Source organism: Typopeltis vanoorti, chromosome 22, assembly GCF_054136105.1.
Source record: "Typopeltis vanoorti isolate ZY-2024b chromosome 22, IOZ_Tvanoo_1.0, whole genome shotgun sequence".
NCBI classification, from domain to species: Eukaryota; Metazoa; Arthropoda; class Arachnida; order Uropygi; family Thelyphonidae; genus Typopeltis; species Typopeltis vanoorti.
The window spans coordinates 320579-341652 of NC_143570.1; the positions used below are offsets into that span (position 1 = coordinate 320579).

Here is a 21074-nt window from a genome sequence, read left to right on the forward strand (position 1 = left end):
AAAATCTGGCAGATATGATCTTCCTATGTGGGGATGGGAGAAAGATGATACCTCGTTAAATCTCTTCTTAGTATCATTAGATTGAGATGTGACATCTTAATAAATCCAAAGCAAAAAAGCAGAACTATTCTTGAGCATAAGCAATAGCATCAAATATACTTTTGCATCTATTTGCCGTTCGTTGAAATACAAAACTGCTTGATGTTAGATAACTCACTTAAGCCATGGACTTTTTTTTTTTTTCAACTTGGAATAAAAATACAAAATTACGGCATGCAGTAGCAAACAAATTCGTCCGAACACTCGTATTTTAAAGAAAAATTTAATTTCTCAAGAACATAAGTACCAAAATTAAACTCCAACTTTACCTAATAATTTATAACCTCCTCTGTTCCTAATAAGGTCTTTAATTCGCACAAGCATGGACTCTACCAACGCAAAACACATTTTTCGTATTTCTGCATCTCGATACCATACTTTTATAATGGATTGTATTAAGTTATCTTTTGTGTCACAATTTAATTTTCCAAGTCTCTTTTTCACTATGGCCCACAAATGTTTTATTGGGTTAATATCAAGAGAGTTACCAGGCCACTGAAGCAATTGGATGTTGTGATTTTTGAGGAACCCTTTCACTTTTTTTGAAGTGTAGCATGGAGCGAGAACCTGTTGGAAGATGAGTTCTTTGTCTTTCTGGATCTGTGAGACTACTCTTTTCTCCAATATTTTTAAGTCTTGGTCACTTTTCACCATACCGTCAACATCAGGGGCGCGCCGACCACATGTGCAATGTGTGCGACGCACACAGGCGCCAGGATAGTAAAGGCGCCAAAGATTTGGTATGATATTTTAAATAAAGTGAATTTTGTCAGCAAAATACTTCAGTCTACGTCTGTGAATCTCCAACTTACTTTAGATGCATTGAATGATCTAAATCAATTTTTAAATGATTATAGGTCTGATGAAACTTTCAAAGAAATTGTAGAAAGCTCAAAATTAATTGCAGCAAAATTTGACGCAGAATCTGTATTTTGTAGTAGTAGACCACTGAGGCGACGTAAAAAGACAACACAATTTGATTACGAACATGAAAATATAGTGGCTCCTCAAATTTCATTTAAAGTATTTTTTTTTTCTCCATAATAGATCAAACATTACAAACTTTGCAGGAAAGATTTACTTCATTAAAAGAATATGAATTCATTTCAGTTTTTGTTAAGTACTTCACGAAATAAAGAATATTTATTATCTTGTAAAAAGTTACGATAAAAATTAACACGTGAGAATCATTCAGACATTGACGCAGACGATTTATGCGAAGAAATTTTACACTGTCAATCAACTATTTATTTCTAATTTTAAAAACTATATATAAATCAGATAATTAAGTATATTTATTCAAACGACTTAATCACAGTTTATGCCAACTTTACAATTGTTCTTCGGATTCTTTTGTCATTACCGGTATCTGTAGCATCTGCGGAACGGTCCTTTTATAAACTTCAAATTATTAAAAACTACTTGCGCTCCACAATGCTACAAGACAGACTTTCAAATCTTGCCATTATCTCAATAGAGTCAGATATTTTGGATCATCTTGATATACATGATATTATTCGAGAATTTTCATTAATGAAAACTAGAAAAGCTCAATTCATTAAGTGATTTTTCTTTCTGTTTAAATATTTATTTAACTATTTCTTCACCCAATAATGTTTAATATGTTCCTATTTTATATACTTGTAAGTTACTATTATTTATTTATTTTATTATTTATTTACTTTATTTTTTTCCCCAGATTATTATTATTTTTTTTTGTACCTTTCTTGTATGTTTATTGTTTTTTATAATTTTTTTTGTAATTTCTGCTTTTTATTCAATAAACTTATAATTAACATATTTCGTATTTCATTTTTACTCACTGATACGTTTTTATAAAGTGGTTTTTTGGAAGGGGTATAGGGGCGCCAACTAAAGTTTTGCACACAGGTGCTGGACACTACTGGTGCGCCTCTGATCAACATGCACAAGCGATCCTGGACCGTCATGTGTAAAACAACCCCAGAACATCTTTTTAGCTGGAGTTTAGGAGCTCGTTGAAGGTGGGTGGGAAAAGTTTTCTCAGCCGCTGATTTGCGAGCGTAGGGTGGTCGCTCTCCTTATACAATGAAATGGCTCTCATTTGAGAGAATATGACTTTCTTCCACTTCTCGAGAGTTCAATCTTTGTACATTTTTGCACACTGGAGCCTCTTTTTTTCTGGCATAGCCTTCAGCTATTTTCGTTATTGGTCTGTGGGCAGTCCTTCCTGCTTCCAACAATCTTCAACAGACTGTCTTATCAGAAACATTAATCTTACTAACTGCCAAGTCTCTATTTTTTCTTTTCGAAGAACTTTTTCGAAGTTCTCTACAGCAGACAGACTTGGGCCTCATTTTGCTTTTCCTAACTAGTAGGTGTAGGTTTCCTTTTTCGCCCACATTTTCTGTCGGGAGAAAAGTATCTGTCTCCCTAAACCTGTCTAACTTTACGAGACTAAGGGGGATAGGGAAGGAGGAAGTCAACTCCACCCTTAGTTTGAGTCAGGCATCTGCTTGGCTATCAATAATATTAAACGGCATCCGTTGAAGAGAGTACGGCAGACACCAGTCTCGTGGTATAGAACCCTGATGCATATATTGTCGGAAATGGTGTGGGTTCTACGATCAATTTTAAGTTTACCAAATGAGAAATCCAAGTTTCCATGGAGAAAATAAATCTGCTTACCAGTGTCAGAGATCGACTAACTTGGGAACAGGGTGAGGAGAGGCTTAGACAAAGTTCCTCTAGTTGGCGACTATAATCGAACTTAGAACGGTCTTTCTTCCGGCGGCCTAGCGTTATGGATGTAAACCTTTTTTTTACAGAACTACACAGACTTATTGAATACAATTATAAATTTTACGTAATTTTAGTGGCACATTTCACAAGGACTTTACGATCACAGGAAATGGGTTGCAGTCCTGATTGGAACCTCAATCAGGGTGATTGAGGTTCCAAGCAAACATACCTTAGCTTGGATGTTGAAAAGGGCTGGGTTCTAATCCAATTTTTAAGCTGATTTTTTAAGCCGATTTGCCTGTAAGTGGGATGAAAAACTTGAGTTTCTGTATGGGATCGGCTAACTTACCTTCAAACGAAAAAAGCCTATATATATATATATATATATATATATATATATATATATATGGGCTTTTCTTTTTCTTCTGTAACGACGAGAATCAAAATTTATATATATACTAGGGGCTCCCCCCCCCCCCCGTGTTCCGGACTCGTAGGCCGGTTCTCCTTGAATTTCGAAGACTCGACACTAAGGGTAGCCCCTGAGTGTCGAGTTTTCAAAAGGGGGCTCCTCCCCCCTTGCGCCTACAGCGCCCAATCCCCCCCTCATGTTCCAGACTGGTAGGCCGGTTCTCCTTGAATTCCCATGACTCGACACTCAGGGGAGCCCCTGAATAACTTGACAAAAACGTTACAGCCTACATCCGTTTCAAGCCGACGTTACATCCGTTTCCAATTTCAGCTTATCATTTTATAGAATAGAGTAGATCTACTCTATACTATAAATCCACTCTATACTATAAAATGATAAACTGAAATTGGAAAAAACGGATGTAACATCGGCTTGAAACGGATGTAGGCTGTAACGTTTTTTTTTTTTTTTTGTAACGTTTTTTGAAGTTATTTGAAACGTTTTTGAAACTCAGGGGCTACCCTGAGTGTCGAGTCTTCAAAATTCCAGTCATCGGAATTCAAGGTGAACTGGCCTACCTGTCCGGAACACGGGGGCCTGGGTGCCGTAGGCGTCAGGGGTGGAGCCCCCTAGTGTGTATATATATATGTATGTATATATATATATGTGTGTGTGTGTTTGATTCTCGTCGTTACAGAAGACTGCCGGTATATTGTGCCTTTTGGATTTGAAAAGGCCTAATTTCGATTCTCGTCGTGACGAGAGTAACGACCAGAATCAAACTTAGGCCTGCTTCAAATCGAAAGGCACAATATACCGGCAGTCTTCTGTTTGTTACATCAATTAAATGTGAAATATTCTGTAAAACTGAGCTATTTATGTAAGGGTAACATATTTCAATGAAATGGAGCCATCTAACATATTGCTAATTTACAGAAACTTTTTTTCACTTAGAAAGAAAATTATACTTGGTAAGAAATTGTATTCCTGTTTATTCAAGGATAATGTTTTGGCAAGTATAAGTTGCCAAAAAATTGCCATTGCACAGAAGGCAATCTTATACAAAAATTTGCTGTCATACTAGCATACATTTTTTAGCATTACTCTCGTGCATTTTTAGTGCCAGATTATCAAAAAATAAATATGCGAAAAATGTAAAAGTTCAACTAGAAAATAGTTTTTCCAATTTTTTAGAAAACGATAATGTTAGGCAAATTGCAAGTATTTTCTATATTTCTGTGTCACATTTTAAAAGAAATAACCAGAACGAGCTGTTGTCGATATCGTACTAGAAGATTCGCTAAAGTGAACCTTGCCTACGAAGATTAATGAAGAACTTTTGATAAAGCGATGTTCAGGATCCCACAAACTCTGCCTATCTTTTAGTTTATGCTAAGCGCGATAGTTAGGCCTAACTCCCATTCTTCGAGATTACAGACGAATGGTGTTGCACTGAACCAACTTTTCACCGCTTGATTTCCACGCTAAGTCAAGTTCGAAACGAAATTTTTTTTGACGCTGTATTTTACGCTTAGTAATTCGCATCGAATATCTACTTCCGAAAATTGTTCTTGGTAGTGGCTCGTGAAAGGGAACAGAATTCGTTCTACGTGAGAATTACTGGCGGCGAACTCTTGTTTTCTCCGCTTTGGACTTCGTTTCTTGGGAAACAGAATCGTTATTTTCGGGAAAAAAAATCGTTGTTTCTATTGGGAAAGCTTTCAGCTCATTAAAGTAGCCAATCGGTAGTGCTGCAAATTGTTTTCAAACCACAAAGTTCAACACGTGAAGGCGTAGCTGCATTAAGGAAATTGAGTTTACGCTTCCTTCCGAAAACTTCATTTCGGATTTCGGTAGACATTATAAACTTGTTTTATGTGATCCATCAACTTGACAACTCAATTAGTCCTCTCTGATTTGAGTGGTCTGGTCAAGTTTTTTGGAAAGTAGAAAAAAAGTCAAGCATTTTTGTCGATCAGTAATACAAGGGATGTTCGCAATGCTTTTTGTGTGTGCGTGTGTGTGTGTGTGTGTGTGTGTGTGTGTGTGTGTGTGTGTGTGTGTGTGTGTGTGTGTGTGTGGATATTATGGTGCCTTGACTAACCTGAGAGGTGAAAAGAGACTGGAATGGAGAAAATTGGCTAGGGGCCTTCATCCAGCAATGTACTGACACAGTTTAACAAAGAACATCACGATCCATATGAAGAGTACACTGCACGTGATTAAATTGGCGAAATTGTTACATCTGCAGCTTATTAAATTGGCGAAATTGTTACATCTGCAGCTTATTAAATATAATGCTATTTGTTTGTAATAAGTGTATTCCGAATACACATATCAAACTTGTATTCTGAATTAAGAAATGGTCAGCTGTTTTGTGTTAATTCCTTAAACATCATCTTTCACATCTCTTAAATGTCACAAGTCCCTGAACGCCCCAGTCAGTGATTCATTTATTCATAAATTAACTTTCCCGATATCCATCATGTTCAGCTAAGCAGTCCGCGACTGAAGAGAGAACCACAGAAGGGACGAATTTAATAATACACTGCGCCTGATTAGGTTACTCTTTTCCCACTTGTTAAAAGTCGCAGTTTAATAAGTTTACAAGTCCACGTTAACACACCACTAATTGCATTGACATTTGTGCTATTCATAATTGTGCTATTCAGAACATTACGATGTAGTTTAGAAAGTATTGAAATAGCTGCGTACTTCAATTCTTACTGTTAACCGTTTGTTAGTAAAAGATTTATTAACTGGAAAACAAATTTTTTTTCGAATAGTTATTTTGTCTAATCATTTTTAAATTGTTAAAAATGATTCTTGTCGAAGTTTACGGAAGAGAAAACGACGTAGACATTGGAATGCAAATAAATAATTTAACTGACAAAAAATTAATATTTATCTGAGGCAAAGAGCCACAGTGGCGCTCTTTGCGGTAATTATGCAAAGCTAATGACGGGTATATGGAACGATGCGTCAAAATCTATTCTAGAACAGAACCGGCGGTATGAACTTGAAAAGATTTTAGCGCACCGCACTATCTTCCCGTCATCATTAATTACAGGAATAACCACAAAGAGCGCCACCGTCGCCCTCCATGCACGTGACTATCCTTATCCAGGTCATTTTGTTTTATCTTGGATTCTACGTATTGTTAAATACATCTGACAATGTTAGCTTGGTGTTGTCGAAACGTTGGTTTGTCAATAATTACTTGATGCTTCAGTTATCTCACGAGAAAAAAACAAAAAAAAAAAAAAAAAAAAACCTGAATAGATATACGAGAGGTTTAACATGCAACTCTGATCTTCAGTGTTGAAGATTATTTCCTTGTTCTTTTTGTTTCAGTGGACTCAAAATTGCTATTGTTCGATACTTCCTGGGATTACGTAAACTGGTTTAGCATCTCTCCTCCGAGCTCGTTCTATTTCAGTTGTAATGTATGTTTATTACAGACAGAGCAGGGTAGAACAGAGTATGAGCCATTGCACTATAATAGGGCATTCTACTCCGCAGTTCCAATTAAAGCTTAATATTCGTAGCGAAAGTAATTTCATTGTAATCTACTCTACAAGGTAGCACGCTGCTTCTTTAATAGTTTCTTTTTTTTTTTTTTTTTTTAAGAACATAAGCACATGCCTCCATTCGGGTGTCTTTTATCAGATTGTTTAAGGCCGGTGTAAAAAAACTTTCGCAGTGTCTCAATAAATACTAACAAATGTACTCGTATATATTCAGTTCAGTGAGTGTAAATTACTGAACTGGCAAACGCAATCGTCGATGGAAAGGATTTCAAATGAAATTATGCTTTAGATGCTTCATGAATAAATTCTGGACTGCAGATTAGGATGTTAACCTTTTTATGACCATTTCCCTTTAAAAAGTTCTACGGGAATACTTGCATTTCTTTTTTTCATTTCTCTTCGGCATATCTTTCCTTCACGGTCAATTACACCAGAGTTGATGTTATGAGATTTGAAAATATGCCAAGCTATAATATACATATTGGTGATTACCGAAATTATACACTATAGTAAAAAAAACATCACAATAATAAGTAAATTTGTTGGATCAGTAATTGCTGGCGTAATGTCAGGAGTCTGCAGTACGGTAACTCGTGAGAATATCGTATTAAAAAAAAAAAGGTAGTTGAGTACCGAGAAGGTAGGAAGTTGACTGTCGTTTAGGGTCCGCCACTTTAATTAAAACGAAATGCAACTAACTCGTTCTCTGCTATACCCACTTTTCATTTTAGTCCCGTTGAGCCGAAATCCTCAGGCGCACTTCAGAGATATCAAACGACTAAGTTCGGTGAAAATGGGTTGAACGATGTGACACGTAAAACTCTGTACAAAAGAAGTCCTCGGGTAGCGTTTAGCAGTGTCAGAAACAACTACGAGAATATTTCAAACTGGGTCAAAATCAGTTGAATGATACACTCTGTAGAAGTGTCCACCAATGAAGAGGAAGATCCGATAAGAAAAATCGAGTTTTTGATCGTTTTTCTGTATTTTCCAGGTGCTCGGCATCCCACTGATTATCTTTTCCGAATAAAAGTGGCCAACCGATAACATTTAACTTAAAAGAGGAACTACAGTTTGGATATTCCAGTAATTCTTACAGTGTCAGGGGATGACTTTTTTTCGAGTAAAACTCAGGACAGTCTTACAATCAAAATATGATCTGTTTCTCTAAGCCAGATTTTCTAAAGTAGAAATACCTTAGAATATTTTACAATAGAGGAGTGTCATTGTGATACTGTAAACAGCTGCCCCCTCACCTCCTTTCTCTCGCTCTCGTTGCTACAGAATATTCAGTTTTACAGAAATCTCTATTATGCGTATCCATAATAAAGAAAATAATAAATTATTTTTAATAATTTAAAAATAAATTATTAAAAAGTTCTTAGCCATCTACGGTACTGATATTTTCACGCGGGGGGGGGGGCTCCCGCCCAAGAAAAGTTTTTATTTGTAAGGCTATAGGACATTCGTACTGTAGGTGGGATAGGATTTGTTTCTATTTTTATTGATTTTCTAGGTTTGTATATTGTAGGTGTTTTGCAACCTTATATATTAACGCTTTTAGCCTCGTGTGCAAGCGGACAGGAAACTGATTTTGATTGAACTTAATATTTAAGATAGCCAGTTGTTGTTATTGTCCGGTTTTAATAATCACTTTCCATGAAGATGAAAATACGAACCCGTTCTTCACTACACCAAGCAATGAGTACTCTTGGGCGTCGGTGATTTTGATCTCTCCCTCGGTATAATAGTCCAGCGAACGTAATCTCGCGCTGATCTTATTTTTATTTATTAACAGTCGTCAAGTAACGCATCTTAATATCATGAGCACGCGTACAATTTATTCCAACTTTGATATCAATTAAATTGGCGTTACATTTCTCGGAATTTTAGCTGAAAAGGAAGCAATCAAAACACTTCCTGCGCGAATTGAATTTTAGTTCGAGTTTAATTAAGAAAGGGAAACATGTCAAATTACATATCGAACAAACACGAACTTAAGATTATGTCGGAATGGGAGAAGCACATTCATTTTAATTAAACGTAAACTCGTTCCTTTTTAAATATGAGTTCAAAGCAGCATATCCCCCTCCCCTGAAATACAAGTTTCTCGAACTATGCTATACTACAGCAGTGTTTTGCTGGACACGTGTACAATCGTGTTTTTTGAAAGAGTGAATGAATGGGAGATAATAGCAAGGAAAGGTGCGAAAGTTATTAAGATAACGAACTTAAAGAAGGTTTTGTAGTCTACAACGTTTCAAAAAATTGTTCATTCCGATTTATGAAAGCAATAATTTATTACGCAGCCCTTTCTTTTTTTTAGTTTCGAGCATCGGATTGTGTGTGCCGTTTTCTTTTCTATACGTAATCGATCAGAAGCGTAATAACATAAAGACGAACTTTAACTTGTACTCAGCACAGTTAACCTTCTACAGCTTCTCATTTTTTAGTTCCGAATGAAGCCTGTCTCGTATGGGCCTGCCTCGTTCTGTACTTTCGGATATATGAACGTTTGTACAGGTTAAGAAAGTCTCTCTCTGCGTTTGCTCATTTTACAATCCAAAAGGGTAAAACGTTTTGATGATAGTGGATCTTGTTAAGACATTAACTAAAATTTTCATTATCTCGTAATGTATGCAAAGCAGTAATCTTGCCTTTCATACTGCAGCTTATTATTCGAGGTAAAACCATTAGTTTTGTTCTCTTGTCGCCATAAATAACCAAGTGAAAACTAATGCTCAGAATAACAGCTTTTTGCTGTTATTCTGAGCAATTACTGTTAAGAAAGTTGCTTTAATCAGCATTCCACCAATTAGTTTCTTTAGGCAGAGTACAAACGGCTGTTAATCTTCTCTGATTACTCTGGAAATGTGCTGTCAGCGAAAACATTACAATGACAAACCGTTCTCCCTTCCACTAATGTCACTGTTGCTGAGTTGAGACGTTCACACTCTCTTCTGCCCATTTTTTAACGTTCCTCACATGTTCATGTCGTAATTAAAAATGGTAATACAGCGTGGTGTCTTAAATGCACACTTGTCCAAGAGATGGTCATTTATTTTTATTTTCGGGATTATACAGAGTAATTCTGTTGCAGAAGTCACGGAATTAATTACCGACTGAAAAACAAAATTGACAAGTGAACACCTTGGTGGATACGGAAATGACTGGGTAGATGAAATTGGGTTCCTCTTAGTTTCTTCAACGCGTCCTTTGGAAAGATAAATGATTGTTTAGAAAATTTAGAAGCGCTAGAATAATAAACTTAGCTTGTATTGAGAATGACTGTCCTTTTCTTTGCTACATTAGTCATAGAAATGGTGTTTTGTAGCTGCACACCATCGAGCATGTCCATATTCATGTATATAGTAATGGGGACATCGAACGTCCGTTTTTACAAAGTTCACTTCCACATTACAGAGGCTAAAAATAGGTAAGATTTTCATATTAATTAAATATTTTTCTGTATTCGAAAGAAATCGAATGTTTGACATGTTACGATCCAAGAAGGCTAAAATTTTAATCAGGCACGGAATGTTTGTTCAGCGTCATACGGAATTTAAAACTCGTTAAACTCCACCTCCCCATCCCACACCAAATCCATGTTTCTTTCCAGAATTTTCGAAAACTGAGGTATAAAACAAAAACACAAACTTTATTAATGATAGTGGATTGGATCTTTTTTTTTTTTCGTTGACATTTGTTTCTGTTCTGAATAACGTCTGTTAGGAAAAATATGAACGGCCATTCTATCGTGCGAGCGAAAGGAAATCCTATAAACGAATATTCCGTAGGTAATGGATGTCGAAAGCTCATTTCGGCACCTTCTGATTGGATGCACATTTTGGTAGGTCACCAGCGCGATTCTCTCTCTCTCTCTCTCTCTCTCTCTCTCCTATCTTCGTCCACAGCGATGGGGAAATGACTTTAACTCTAACATAACATCTTCACGGAATAAAAGGAATGCATGCTGAAGAAAAATATAACTTTTCTTTAGATTACTACCACCGTTGACGATAGATAAGCTTCTTAGAATATTCAAATTAAACGAAACCAAGAGATCACGTGATATGAAGCTCTGTCATTACTTGCTATACACTACTGAAGTTAGCTCAGCAGAAATGAGTTATTGATTTAATTATGCTCGGTATAATTAATCTCAGGTTTCGGTAGTGTTCATTCAGGACGTGATTATTAACGTGTTTGGTCAGTTAAATTCTAATTTTTTTTTTTTTTTTTTTTTTTGCAATCGTGCTGCGCACATAACGAATTGAATATCAACGCGCCGCTTCAGCATGCCTTGTAATGTTTAGAGCTCCTGGAAACACAATAAACTGCGTGAGAGGACAAAAAAAAAAAAAAGGTATTTGAAAAGACAAAATCTAAGCCTTCATGCTCAAGTTTTTGTATTGATCGCGAGTTACTTTCTCGTGTAACAAAGTGTAATCTTTCTGGTGTAATCAAGTACTGAATTGGCCACCGAACGAAATAAATCCATTATTATCTGACCCCTTCCACTTAAATCACTGTCTGCGACCATGCAGTTAGAGTGCACCCTGAAAAAAGATTAAAACAACGAAAGATAATCTATGAAGCATCTCCTTTATCTCGCAGGTGTTTTCGGGTTGATAATAATAATCTGCTGAAGGCTTTATTTAGTTCTGTTTTTCATGGACTGTTAATGAATACAAACGAAGCTGAATGTATGCAAGTATTTACTAACAATAGTTTGGCCAAGACATTTTGAAAACCAGCATTGTTACTTAAAAGATTGATGTGCTTGTTTTCGAAAATGTTGAAGAGAAAAAGTGTTTCTTAGTTTTTTTTAGGAAATGACAAAAAATGCGCTTAAAATCCTAGGGCAGAAAAGTAGGTGGAGGTCATGCTATCACGTGTTATAAATTATATTCAAAAGATTCGGTACAAAATAAAATAATAATAAATCGATCAACAACCTTGTTAATAACATTACTTGTTAGGCAATTTAAGAATATGCCAAAATTGTAGAAGCACCATTGGATTGAGCTGTAGACACCATCATCTGTAATTAGAACCAATAAAAAAGCAATATTTCATTAATTCATTTATAAGGAGAGAAAAGAAGTATCGTAGTGTCCTGTTTGCTCCATATATATATTTGATTGAGCTGCAGTCAACTGGTTGGCAAAATGCCAGGTATTGCATTGTCGCATAGACAGCATCATTACACTGGCTGAAGATACCTTAAGTGTATGCTTCCTGAAGAACCAGAATGGGGTGAACTACGAATCAGTTGTGGAAGAAGTAAAGAACAGGTAAGTCGGAGTAACCCGCTCTGTTCCTTTATTTATTTACTTTGTATACGAAACGCTTACTCGATTAAGATGTAGAGGCGGACAGTCAACTTATGTTGACAACGATGGCCAACTGTTTTATTCCGAATTTTAATGAGTGCGTTAAAATCAGAAATTAAAAGAAACGATTCAAGGTGTAAATAATAATAAAAAATCGTTTACATAAAATTTTTCTAGTTAAGGCAGTACAATTTTAATACAAAAAACTGGGGAAGAGCAGAATTCTATTTGGATGCTTTTGCGTTTCTTTCGTATAAATTACGTATTTATACTTCCCCATCACTGGACTAGCCCTTCAGCGCGCGTAGCACACCAATATATAATGGTGCTTTATTTTATTTTATTTTTTTATTAGCGTGTTGAGCTAAAACGCGACCCTTCCGTGAACGTCGCTTGTCATCGATTTTTCTTGACGTGATTTTTTTATTTATGATCAGGTCTTTACTGACATCCCAAAGATATCGTTATTTATTGACTATATATTTGGGACGACAGCAGAAGCATGCTGATTATAGTGTGTGTGTGCACGCAGAACTTCTGTCGCCATGGAAACACGTAAGCAGAAAGTTGCATCTTTCTTAGTCAAAGGAAGAAAGCTGTTATATGGAAATAACAGACAAAGTGATGAGGAACTAAACAGAGCAGGAAATAAAATTTGTGGAAAGGAAGATCGGGAATCTCGCAAAAGAGTTGAGTCAGTTTTTTCACGTTAATTTCATCACGTTACGTTAACGTCAACTTTTTTTTTTAATTTATTTCTTAAGACTAAATATCTGTATTTTCATATTTTGCATTCTTAAATTTGTATGAGGAAAATGCGATGCACGAGCAACTAAAGCATAGATTGTTCTGTAATTGTTTGTGTGACAGACATGCCTGTTTCCAAATTTAAAATTACGTGGCCTTGCTATGCACTTAAAGCAGTTTCTATTTCACACACACATTGGAACTGTCGACCGCATTCGATCACGCGAGGGGCAAAGGAAAGAGGCCACGTTACAAAGTTAGTTTGTGTTGTCATATCAACATCACCATGGCTACATTTTTCTGTGTTAATATCCATCACCTGCTTGAACTCGGTAGGTGTGCAGGTGTCGCATTCATCGGTTGGTTCGTTCAGTTTAAACAACATACTTTTTTTTTTTGTATCGAGGATGCAAGGTAAGAAGGCTGTTATTAATCCTTTGCACACCTGCAAGCCGCTTTCACGATATTACTTTCATAATAATTATATGGCGCAGTCCAACAGGACAGAATTCAACTGTTAGTCAATAATTCAAATATTTACAACAGCAAACATGCGCCTGAGACAACTTTGCGCAGCTAAGCAATACTTTAACATGTAACAGGGCGAAGTACAGTGGCTCCATCTCTTTTTTTTTTCCCTTTACTTTTAGCAGCCAGCTGCTTGTGTCAGTCCTGGGGAGAGGCTGGTGGACGTCGGGTTCGTGCCCCTAAGATTGGAGATATACCGCGGTAAGTATTACTTTTTTTTTGTTACATAGTCAGTTATTTTTATGTGTCCTTCCTTACCACAAATCTAATTTATAAACTAATGGTTCATTTAATGCGCTATAGAAGCTCTCTGAGAACTAACGAATGCGCTATAGAAGCTCTCTGAGAACTAACGCCCCATTGACAATGTTATCATTGACCATAAATTATTGATTGTAATTAAATTCGCCATTTTAACAGCTCAGGGTATTAGTGTTATAAAACTGCCATAAAATTTCAAAATCAATACTATTAAGAGTTGATAAAACTATATTGAATTATTTATAGTACTTCTGTTGGATTTTCATCATGCTAAAAAAGTATTTAAATTTCATACGGTTTTCCAGTATGGAAAACAGAAAATTCCACCTACTATGTAAATCCATTAGATAGCATGGTTGGAGAATTGACAGTTTTTCCACTCTTCGATTAACTGATTTTTGGGTTCAAATCTCACTGGCATCGATGTTTTGTGAATATCTTTGGTGGTAGATGAATTTTATCGCCTGTTTTGAGACCACTCTCCTTCGCATTGGATACCTAAAGAGATTTAACAAAGGTCCATGTTTAGCCTCCAGAGCAGGGTCTGTCTGGATCTAACTCTTAAATTCCTGTAACGTGCAATAGGTCTACAACTTTTCGTGGATGAGATTCACATTATTTAAAAATAAAAAAAAATAAAAAACTAATTTTTCTTGACTTAAGTTTATTTATTTGGACCTCGAAACTTTATAATGTTCAGTGCAATTCAGTCGTACATATTTGTCCTCCCGTTGCAGTATCACAAATCTCATAAGTAACATACACCGTTTCGTTAATAATAGATACAGGAAAACCTCGTTAAACGCGATTTATTAATCCATCAAAAACTGGACCAGCCAGTCTGGCTGGCCGAGTGGTTAGCGTGTCCGCTTTCCAGTCAAGAGGCTGCGGGTTCGAATCCCGCCGTGGGCATGGGTGTTTGTGATTGTCTGTGGAAATACTAATCATGGTGGTCGGAGGTAGATGGCGTTGGTGTAGTTGCGGTCAGTTGGTGGATTGTGAGTGGTGGAAGCATAGAGTAGATGCCCTCCCTCGATGGGAGGGCATCTACTCTATGTAGTCATCTACTCTTTTGACTCCCTGGAGGTGACAAATAATAATAAAAATAATAAATAATTAATGCTCGCTAAGCGAAATCGCGTTGAGCAAATACATAAACAATAGGAATAATTATAATTCATCCATCAGTTAGTGTAAATTTGGGGAAAAAATACAGTATAAGCTATATTAAAGGACAAAATCAAAGTTAATAAAAATCAATTGCTTAAATTTTTATTTCATGTCTAAACTTTGATTGAGCTACTTTTTTTTACAAAAAAAAATAAGTAAAGATGTTTGAATCGTGTTCGCCTTTTTCATCTTGTTATGCAATTTGCGATAGCTGGCGAACGCTTTATCAAGATTTCGGCTGACTTCGAAGCTTCGTTCCATATCAGGATCAGCATCAAACGAAGTTTCCTTCGCATACTCAATATGATTGAAAACTAGTTCAAGTTCTTTTTCAGTTCGCTTCTTAGTCGTAACATTCTCTTCTTGTTCGCAGTACTAATCTTCTTCTTCTTTATATGCCCGCTTTTCTTCTAGTTGAAGGAGATCATTCTCGCTGAACTGTTCTGAATGGGAATCGAGCAAGTGTCTCACATCTCCATTATCCAGTTCATTAAATCCAAGTTCGTTTCTAATTGTGCTGATTTCTTCAATAATGTTAGCTCTTGGATTTTGCGCACGATAAACTAACATACGCTTGAGTTTAAAGTCACCTTCTGCATTGCCTCCTGATAAAAGCGTAAGATGATCTTTAGATATTTTGTATTCTGGTTGAGATGCTTCAATTTTAGCTGAGAAAGTTTTTGTTGGCATACGCTTCCAAAAGAGACCAGTTTCGTCGACGTTTAATATTTGCAGACTGTCATAATCATCCTCCTGAATTATCCTTTGCAATTCTTCAGGAAACTTTATCAGCAGTAGCAGATTCCCTAGTTATTCTTTCGCTATACAGTCCAGTTTGATTTTTAAAAACGGTCAAACCATCCTAAACCCACAGTAAATCTTTCACATTCCTCTTGAAAATTTGGTCTCTTTCAATGAGACCAAATTTTTCTCATTGAAATATTTGAAAAATTTCTCATTGAAAAGACCGGGTTTCTGCCTGAATATTCCCTGTGCTAGAGGTATTCTTTTTTTGGTTATAATCCTCAATCCAGAGTGATAGAAGACGCTCCATCTCGATCATTAAATGGCTTCTATTTCTATTCTGCATACTTTTCCTTGTTCTTTATATTCTTTGCTGTTATTTAATATAGTTCAAACTGTAGACTCATTGTATCCCAGGTCTCGCACAATCATTGTATTACTAGCGCCACTTTCATGTCTCTTAGTGACTTCCAGCTTTTCCACTCGCTGCAGATTGACGACAAAAAATTTTCACCTACCCTAAAATTTTGCGTAATGTAAAAAAATCGTGTTAGCTGATTAATCACTCGCTTAAAGCGAGAAATAGTATCACTTCACTCAATCGCGCTAACTGATTATCGCTCATATAGAATTCGTGTTAAGCGAGGTTTCCTGTATATCTGAAATAGTATAACATATTTTAATTACAACCATCTCGGAATAACCGGGGAATATGAATTCATTCTTTAGAATGCATCGTCTATTCATCAAGGCAGACCAATGGACTCAAAAGAGTCATGTAGTGGTATTATTGGCCATTCCAGATTTAGACTAACCATTTCTCTTTTTGTATTGCTATATGCGATAATTTCGTTTAAGACTGTTGAGCACATGAAAATTGTACTTTCTTTGGAAATATTTTTGTACCGCTTTGCTCAATCTGAGAATTTGAATGACGTATAATTTTGGGCAGAATCAAATGTGATGTTTCACACCATGATGAGTTGCATTATAGGAAGAACATTTACGTAGCAGGAACTTTGAGCACTCTTAAGTGGAAGAGTTCTTTCCCATATGAAAATAGCTTGCGAAATCGCATTACTGGTACCTTCTTCTGTGTTTTGTACAGCGCTCATCTATCTATCTCTCAAGTGTGTCTGCACTGAGACAAATCGTTCCGACACTCCTTTCCTCAAAACAGGAAAAATAAAAGAAAATCTGAAAATACACGTACTTGCTATCCTTAAGAGAAAACACGCAAAGTTTCGCTCGCACCTGAAGGCAGTTTCATCCCACGCTTCTACGATGAGTTTCTCAGTTATGAGAAAAGAAACCATAACAGTAAAACTACTTGAAGTGAAATCCAATCTCCAACAAAATAAACAAATAAATGAAATATGTATTTGTTTAATGAAGTATCTCTCACTGTCTGTCTGTGCGTGTGTGTGTGTGGTTTACGTACTACGTGGGAGCTAAGTGTTTAGAAACAAAGCGACTGAATTTATTTTTATTTTTTATTTTTTTTTACTGTTCTCTAATTTTCTCAAGAAGCAAGGATGCCTTCCTGGTAGTACCAGCTGCTGTTTACGTAACTCTCTGCGTATTCAGTGAAATATGCACGGCTTGTCCGCCATTTTTTGTGACTGATGTTGAATTCATCCACCATCAAGCGAGGTGCTGCGGAAGCTACCATCCTTTCCTTTCTCGTATATTAGGCTCCAGTGGCCCGTTCAATTAGTTTGTATTAGGCATGGCCTATTACGATTTGAAATCGCGACCACTTCGAGGATAAGGTGGTTAGCCTTGTACCTCCCGGTGTGTCCTGCGTCTAGCTGCATTGTTAGCTGCACCAGACCGATTTGCTGTTTTGGCGGACGAAAAAAACCCCTGCCTCCGATGAGACCAGCTAACTGACCTTTAGTCGAAAGAGACCAAAAAAAGGTTCCCTCACTTCTTGGACGGGAATCGAACCCAGGTCTTTCCGACCAAAGGGCTTCCTTTGTAGCGACTGAGCTACAGAGGCTTAATCTAATATAGTTGTGTAGAAATAAAGAAATATTTCGGTATGTATTAGTATTTTTATAAGCAAAAAAAAAAAAAAAACTATTCTTGAATAGGCACAGTTGGTGATCTGGATTCTGTATGATGAGGGAAACATCGTCGTTCACGTGTGCTGTCTTTCATGTCGTTACAAAATTGATGAATTTCTGTTGGCGAATATGTTGGAACTAAAGCACACAACCCGAACTGTACGTTAGGTTACGTTTAGGTCTTCGTTTGGGTCATTTTTTATCACAGTAACGCTCCGACTTAAATTCAATTACGATTCTTCTTCTTTCCTCCATCTGTCCATCTACGCGGGTACAACGAAGAATAGAACTCGCCTGCGGTATGAAACACGCTTTCTTTCTATTCTTTGTTGATAAATCATTCCCGGAAAAGAGAGAGAAAGAAAGAATACGCCATCCCAGAATAGTACGCAACTGCAAAATAAAAAATAACTATCACCTAAAATATAACGCATGAGTATTGTTTTCACAGACGAAACGTTGCTTTGGGCTCGCAATTAATTCTTTCTCGAGTGAAGAATTTTTGCGTGATTTTGCGAGTTAATACAACATGCATTATAAAAATGACACCGGAGTTTGTCTTCTGCTCCGGTAAATCGGATTCTTTTGTCTCTCTTTACGTCTTTCTTGGAAGTAATGCAGATTTTTAATGAGGTACGTCGGTCTTTGGCGTCAGTAGAGACAAATGAAGAAAGATTACTTCGGAAATAGCAATCAGCGTAGAAGGCTTAGCAGTAAATTCTATTTCCTAACCAACTCTTAAGCTCCCAACAAACGGATGCGTCTTTTTCTTTGTCTCTGATTGCTCATCTGTTTGTTTGGGGCGGGGAAAGAGAATGAGGAATTAAAACGCAAAGAAAATGATGGGGGGGGTGAGTTATTCTCGAAAGATGCTCACTCATCAACCTCTGCATTTTTCGATTTCCGTTTAGGTAAGAAAATAGAGAAACTTCATTAGCATTCAGTTGGAGGTGGGGGTTGGTCTCAAAATAAAACGACAGCTAAAAGTCGGAGTGCTCACTGATGTAATTGGTTATGGAAGGAAAGACGAGTCCTCTCAACATTTCAAAGGAGGTTATTTCTTTCACAATTCGGAACGAGTTTTTCGCTTCTTTTCAAATGAGTGCACGAGCGGCCCCTTCGGTTCCACTTTAAATCTTGCGTGCCTTGTCCGTGCGTTCTTTTCTGGCTCTGCATTTAACGAATCGCTTGGTGAGTATCCTATTAGTGTAGGAGGCACTCGTCCACATGGGAGGAAGCGAAGCTCGCCTCTTGACGCAGTGAAGTCGACGCTCGGTATTAGTTTTTAGTATTCGGGTGTTACCTTCTTCGGTTGTGTCGCGTTCATTCAGCTGAGGATTCCCGCAGGTCACAATGCACAAAGAGAGCATGTCTGCAAGTGAATACTCGTGTAACGTAGAGGAATTTTCGATTGGCAGTTGCAAATCCGATCTCGTATCATCACCGCGTCTGCACAGGTCTCCTGATTCGCCTTGGATTAGCCCAAGTCACACAGAATCGAATTAATACTGAGTAGGAATTTGAATCCTATTTCAGAGTAAATTTACGTTTGTGACCGCTGGAATGCAAGGAGAGAAAAGATATGCAATTTGAAATATCCCGAGAAAAGATGCGTTGGAACGTGTAGTTTAAAAGTTGCCCATGAGAGAAAAGAGAAATGCATTTCGCAGTTTAATCGGTTTCGATGTTCTTTGCTGCTGTTTTGTTTCTTCCTCTAGAAACTGACAGAATGGAAAGAACCACGTTTGACTCCATATTGGCCTATATCATGATCACGTGTTTGGTGATTGTTCCTGTCTTCTCAATGGGAAAAAAAAGTCGTCTCCATTGCTTCCAAATGATGTTTTTTCTTAAGTATTTATAACTCAATACTAAGTTTATTTCCGGTCGAAATCCAAAACTCTCAACAGAAAGCTGTCCTGTAGGACCAGTAAGTAAATCCTCAACCTGCTGACATGACATCAAAATATTTTACTTATACCTTCGTTTATCGAAAAACTCCATATGTCAAATAAGATCCAGTAATTTACCACTTACATTTCATTGATTATCAGGAATTTGAATCCTCCTCAATATTAAGGTTGTTCTGGATTTACGGCGGAAGTAACTCAGGCAACGAGGCCAGTTGAGTATGTCTGTGAATTGCTTTCTTCTGGCCAGAGGTGGTTCGCGTCATAGATGGAAGGATTCGATCACCGGTCTTTCCAACCTAAAGGCATCGCCGATACTTCGATATTAAGAATCCATCGAGGAAATTCTAGCTATAGCGCATTAGCGATCTAGCATTTGCTTACTAAAATGAGCAGTGTATTTAGCTTGTATGCAAAAAGCACGTTTCACAGTTGCCGCCTTTTCCTGATAGAAATGAAATATTGAAACGTCAATTTCACTTGTAATGTGCTCAATTATGTTCTTTCTTTCTTTTTCAGACGGAACCGCGTGGAGGACTCCAGAGAAGAGGTCGATGCTGATAATTCCGAGAGGCCTACGCTCGATGGCTACTCCAAGATGGGCATGACATCTCAAGGAAACGGAACGCGGCCAGTGTCGGCGTCAACTCGAGTGGTCACAGACGACCATCACTCAAAGGTGCTACACAGCAACGAAACCAAGCCCCAGGAGGAAATCAATTCTTCTTGCAACCCATCACTCGTGCGTGATGACCATTCTGCCAATTGCACATCCACCCCTCCCAATAAGTGTATTAAAGAGCAAATTTTTCGTTCATCCATCGGGACCCGCAACTGTATAGACGGCGTAGATTTAGCGGAAAGCGTTAATAATAAGTTATCGTTTGAAGCCAAGCCCAGGAAATACCACTTGCCTAGGAAAACGTCACTTCCTGTGAACGTCTGCATGCCAGAAGTAGAAACACAAAGGAGTCAGATTCCCGAAGGTGCCATCGAATTCTGGGGTCTGAGGGACAGTGCGAGGACTTTTGCTCGTTGCGGGAGGGGTCGCGTACCCCGGATTACTTATAGTCAATCTCAGGATAGTCACATGGTTATCAATAGCAGCCTCGAGCGTCCCATCTATCCTTCGTTGCCTTTCTCTCCGTACTGTTCTCCGAGTTCGTCGCCTAATCTGAAGAGGCATACGCCGCGGGAGAGTCGACGTGTATCCATAGAAACGCATCCGGATTACGTACAGCTGAATCAGTACAGGCTCAAAGGATCGATAGGACAGGTAAATGTTCTTGTAGATTGATTGATCACTTAATCAGAGCGTTCGTTGTGTTCCCCAAGGTATGAAGACGTTCAATCTGGTTACTCCCTTAACCGTGCAAGATGAATGTGACACTTGGTCAATAAGGACGTCGCGTAACCTTCGGCAAGATGCGTTTGATTAGACCTTCAAGGACTTAGCCATTCTTTGTTCGTTTTAACTTTTGTTCCAGAAGTTCAGCAGATGACATTCGCAAGGGGGCGCAGTTGTGTATTCCGTTCACAAATGTTAG

General features: G+C 37.5%; 1 protein-coding gene across 3 annotated transcripts in view; it reads left to right on the forward strand.

The window, feature by feature from the left end:
- Positions 1–21074, forward strand: part of LOC150094093 (calcium/calmodulin-dependent protein kinase kinase 1-like) — a 349079-nt gene that overhangs the window by 251572 nt on the left and 76433 nt on the right. For all 3 annotated transcript variants that reach the window (XM_090412062.1, XM_090412063.1, XM_090412064.1), the window contains 2 exons: positions 13496–13574; positions 20047–20803. In XM_090412062.1, the coding sequence (XP_090268188.1) occupies positions 13496–13574; positions 20047–20803 (836 nt within the window). The remainder of the gene's footprint in view (positions 1–13495; positions 13575–20046; positions 20804–21074) is intronic.